At 36.9% G+C, this 5,468-nt stretch overlaps 1 protein-coding gene across 1 annotated transcript; it reads left to right on the top strand.

The window, feature by feature from the left end:
* The first annotated feature begins 794 nt into the window (after positions 1 to 794).
* LOC128507710 (odorant receptor 131-2-like) lies at positions 795 to 1,766 on the top strand. Its single transcript, XM_053478782.1, has one exon. The coding sequence runs from the start codon at positions 801 to 803 to the stop codon at positions 1,764 to 1,766; it is 966 nt and encodes a 321-aa protein (XP_053334757.1). The 5' UTR covers positions 795 to 800.
* The last annotated feature ends 3,702 nt before the right edge of the window (positions 1,767 to 5,468 follow it).

Genomic DNA, 5,468 nt, shown 5'->3' with positions numbered 1-5,468 from the left:
TATTATTTCATCCCGAAATTCAACAGATGGTGCTGTAAATTTTTTACTACTCGCTTATGAGTGTGCAATTGAAATATACTTAATAAATATGATTTCACACCTTCATTCTACCCACTTCACAGTAATGAACAAATTTCAGTTCCATCCAGTGCAAATTCAACAGATGGTGTTGAACGTGCTGATGAGTGTGCAATTAAATTTAATGTGAACGAAAGTCGTGGGCACATCTAGTTGAATATATATTTTTCATTACGTGATATTGCATAAGTGTGTTGCACCAAATGCACATTATGATATCTATTGCTAAAAAGTAAACAGAAGAGCTTCAGTGGCGGTCGGTGTTAACCCAGGCCTGATTAATTCGGTATGGCAGCCACATCATTGATTTGGCAAATGTTTAACGTTAGATGCTCTTCCTGCCACAACTCTCTGCATTTATCCAAACTAGGGACTGGCACAAGAAGATACTGGATTGTGCCCCCCTGTGGTTGCATTATATGAAATACATATGTAAAGCATCACATAAATAACAACATCTGAAAACTAACTCATAATTTTCCAGGAAGGTCTAAACATATGATTTATTGTTACACTCTGGAATATGTCATCATCTCTCTCTAGGGCTCATAAAGTGCCTAATAACCATCAGCGCACAACTACATTACTCTTCAGAGCTGGGGACACATATAAAAGTGGTGTTCTGTGGTGGAGATTATGTGATTTGTAGTGACTTGACCTCTGTTGTTAATTATATCTGTAAATAGTACAGTTTACTGTATCATTCTAATTTGCATCATATTATGTCAGTTAATAATGAAAGCACAGTTGCAGGTTTATTTATACATCAGCAAATATTTCAGATTACAGTGACTGAGGCAGCAATATTTAAAGCTAGTTTTGCAATGTTAATGTCGCTATTTTTTGTCTATATGAATGGCATCATGATCTACACTCTTTGGAGCAAGCCTGTTTTTAAAGACACTCCACGTTATATTCTGTTTAACCACATGCTTATCAATGATTCAGTTCAGCTCTTAATTTCTTCTTTGTTGTATGTTTTAGGTCTGGCCTATCTCAGGGTAGTTATGTATGCTTGTGCTTTTTTAGTTTTTGTTTCAAGTACAACTTTCCGTAATGCACCTTTAAACCTGGCTCTAATGTCACTAGAGCGTTATGTGGCCATAAGCTTTCCTCTAAGACATGCTGAAATAGCCACTCTGAGAAGAACTTATATTGCCATTGGAATTATTTGGTTCATGGGTCTAGTGCAACTTACTATTGATTTGCTTTATGTAGTAGTGACAGATCCTAAATTTTTAACTTCACAAATATTTTGCACAAGAGAAAGAATTTTCATAGGACAGTGGCAACTGGATGCTTTTCAGGGCTTTTACATATTCTACTTTGTCTCTGTGTCTATGATAATTCTTTTTACATATGTCAGAATTTTAATCACAACCAGATCCATTTCCTCTAAAAAAGACTCTGCTTTAAAAGCTCACAGAACTATAGGGATGCACCTCATTCAGCTGGGTCTGTGCCTCATGTCTTTTTTTTGTAGCCCTATAGAACGAGCTGAGGCAATGACTGTCAACAACAGCCTCTTCATGGACTTGCGTTATCTAAACTATGTGTTTCTGGTGGTCCTGCCACGCTGCTTAAGCCCACTTATCTATGGACTGAGAGATGATGCTGTGCGGCCTTTATTTGTATACTATTTTTGCTGTGCCACAGGCAAATACAAGTCTAGTGTAAATGTAACGTAAATTATAGCAATTATTTGGATTCTTAGGGATATTAAAACATTTGAAATTGAAATATATACTGTTGTATAATGTAATGTTAAAAATACAGAATAAATGGTCAGGCAGCTAACTCTGTAACTCAGAAGACTCGCCATACCATGGGTCTTGATTCAGGTCTATGACACGCAACTTCTCTATATGTTTCAATAAAAAAACACACTGATTGTTTGCATGCAGATGAAATAACTTACACATTCTCATGCCAAAGGGACTAAAGTGAGGACTGTATAATAGTTAAGTTGTTTATAACTTAATCATATAATTTATGTTGATTTAAAGTAAAGGTGAAAAAGCTGCATATACTGTAGTAAGCACACTAGATATTCATTTACTTTTTGACTTCGGAAACAATTAATGGCTCAATTAAGCAGTGTTTTTTTTATTGTATTGCCACATGTAAAAATTATTTGGAATAAATGTCCAAGATATGTGACATAATGATATATTTATTTCAGGAAAACTAGTCCGACACACCATGAAATTTGTTATTCTGTCAAAGTCACCTATTAAACTCAGTGGCTGCGCTCTAATGCTGATCTACTCGATTGCTTTTAACTACCAGCAACAGCTTCACACTGTTAAATCTGTCTAGTTTAGGAAAAATGTTATTGTATTACAAATATATTGCACAAATATTATTATTTTAAATGTAAAAGCTTTGTGACAGTGTTAAATAAATGTCATTCAATCAATAATTTTAAAAAAATGAGATACTAAATAATTACCATTCAAACCTGACATGAAGTACTTTGTAAATTGTAATTGAAAATTTTATTTAGTATTTTTTTATTAGCCATTGTTGGGGTTGAAATGAAAGACTATATTTATAATAGCAATCAAAATGTAACTAGAACAATGGTGTTAGGAAGCTAATTATATGGGTTAAATTTATTATACTGTTAAATTATATAAGAATGCATTATGCAAGTATCCAGAGATGGGCCAGTTGATATTGTATGACATTCTTAATGCGCTTGATCACCAACCTCTCCAGACATTTTGCTGATAAGGATAAGGTGTGACCGGTCTGTAATCATTAAGACAGCTAATATGTGATCTTTTGGGAATTCATACTATAGTGGATTTTTTAAAGTATGCTGGAACCCATGATGTGGACAGCCACAGATTAAAGATAGTGGCAAAGACCTCTGCCAGTTTAGCTGCACAGTCCTTGTGCAGTCGACAGGGCAATCTATCAGGTCCGGCAGCTTAGCTGTCAAACTGTGTTAAACACGCAATAGTTATCTTCAATGATAAAGTCGCCATGACTTTTTTATTCAAACACCACTGCTCGCGCCATAATGAATGAACACTGTATCACAGCGGATTGTGAAGGAAATTAAATGTTGATGAAAATAAAGACAAATGTTTTATTAGTATTTATATTTTTAAACCACATTTTAGTCTTGTCTTTTTTCGTCAATGATATTGCATTCTGATTTTGTCACTGTGACAGATGTCGCCATTAAAAACGCACGGCTGCGCGCGGCAAGCTGTGAAAATGCCCTTTATTACCTGTAGAGGGCAGTCGTGTTTCAGTCTGAAGTATTGTGTGTCTACTGAAGCCGAAAATGTATTATCTCTCTTAGGCGACCATTGACAGCAAGCAACAGAGCTCATAAACATGTCGAGCTCAAACTGTTAATACTTATATGTATTTATTCTTTATTTTATTTTTTTTATTACAACTGATTATACAAAAATTTATGATATGTTAGCCTAAAACAATATTGTTTTATTGTGTTTATGCGCTTTAAATATACACTAAACAACAAACACTGACTTGTGCAAAGTGCAAGCGAGTTGTGCCTGCGGCTTTTTGATCAAAAGGCTGATAAACGCGTGTGCAGATATATCAATAAAACAACAGACATGAAATGAAACAAACACAAAAATATATGCTACTCACTAAATACAATACTGGGGTTTGACTGCGCTTTGTCCATTCATTAGTAGTAGTAGTACACTAAAAAATGCTGGGTTTCTGTAAACACAGGTACTTTAATCACACTGTTGGGTTGCTTTTGCTATGAATACTAAAAGTGCTGGATGATTAAACTCAATGCAAAAAAAAAAAAAAAACGGGAAAAGTTTCCTCCCCAGAACTTTTGTTCCAGTGTTTATGCCCGTGGGTGAACACGATGATTAAGGAATTTAATTTAACACGAATATATTGTAGCGTTTTTACCACTAGAAGGATGTTGGAGATACAAGTTGGCTTGATTGCTGCCCAATGCAATGGCTGGGAGAACTTTATTTTACCGGCACAGTACAGCATGGAAAACACACACACACACACACTTAACACACAAACATGGCTGAAGCCACCAACCTCACTAAAGTTCCCAAACAGGGTGAACACATAGAAATCCCTCCCGCAAGGCATGATGGTCGTCAGCCGCCGCCCGCCCACGCCACAATATATATAAGCGCCATTTTAATTCAAATCCATCATTTTAATGGTTAGTGATTGATGCATGGACGTCAACTCGCACATTCTGTAATATTTCATTGTCATTCATATGGCCGTTGTTTTAGAGACCTTTACTAAAGCATTCTCTAGTTAGTAAGTAAGTAAGCAAATAAAAGAGAAATGATTAAATATCTTTAAATGGTACTTCAGCGTAGTAAAAGTACCCTAGCATGAGTTTATATATAATGAAAATATTTTGTATAAAGAAAATCTAATTTATATATTTGTTTAATTAAATTTTTAACATTTTAGTGTTTGCTGCAGACATTTACACTATTTTTGGGGAAGAGCTTAGCTTGTACAGGCTACTTTACACTGATCAGCAGTCAGTGTCCCGCTGTAACCAGCAGATCAAAGGAGCAGTTATCGGTTATGACACGTAGGCTTCTGAGTTTGGAGGCCAGGGTTGTTTGGTTGGAAGCACGTGGAAGAAGAAGATAAAGTCACAAACACACACACAAACTCTCTGTGCATACACACCTACAGTACAGTATGAGACGGGCGCGCGGACACACACAAACTCTCCGTGCACACAAACACAAACTCTCCATGCACACACACACAAACTCTCAGTGCAGATAGACCGTGCAGAGAACAACTGAACAACAGGCCTTCACTTCGTAATACACCTGGCCATTAATAAAAAAAGAATATTTAAGCCTAAAAAAGATGATTTAAAATTCATCCAAAATTCAAATTGAAATTTTATTTGTCACATATACAGTCATACACACTACGATATGCATGTATCCATAGTGTCCATTGATGTTAAAAGATTTTATTAGTTCTGCATGGTGATATGGTTGAGAGACCTTATCGCCTGCGGGAAGAAGTCTCTCTGTGTTGGCCTTCAGGGAGTGGAATCGCTTTCCAGACCGCAACAGAGAGAACAGTCCATTGTTGGGATGGCTGAGGTCCTTCACGATCTTCCTGGCCTTGGTCCAGCACAGTGGTATGGTTGAGAGACCTTATCGCCTGCGGGAAGAAGTCTCTCTGTGTTGGCCTTCAGGGAGCTCGTACAGGTCAGGGAGCTCGGTGCGGGTGATGCGCTCAGCTGATCGCACCACCCTCTGTAGAGCTCGTCTGTCCTGCATGTTGCTGTTCCCGAACCAGGTTGTGATGTTTCCCGTCAGGATGCTCTCTATTGTGCAGAAGTAGAAATTCCTGAGCACCTTGGAGGGCAGTCTGAA

The sequence above is a fragment of the Clarias gariepinus genome, chromosome 19 (genome assembly GCF_024256425.1).
Source record: "Clarias gariepinus isolate MV-2021 ecotype Netherlands chromosome 19, CGAR_prim_01v2, whole genome shotgun sequence".
NCBI lineage: Eukaryota > Metazoa > Chordata > Actinopteri > Siluriformes > Clariidae > Clarias > Clarias gariepinus.
This window is presented reverse-complemented; position numbering and strand designations above follow the sequence as displayed.

Bases quoted from the DNA above. Each gene is read 5' to 3' on its own strand.
- LOC128507710 (XM_053478782.1), top strand. From the start codon at position 801: ATGTCAGTTAATAATGAAAGCACAGTTGCAGGTTTATTTATACATCAG.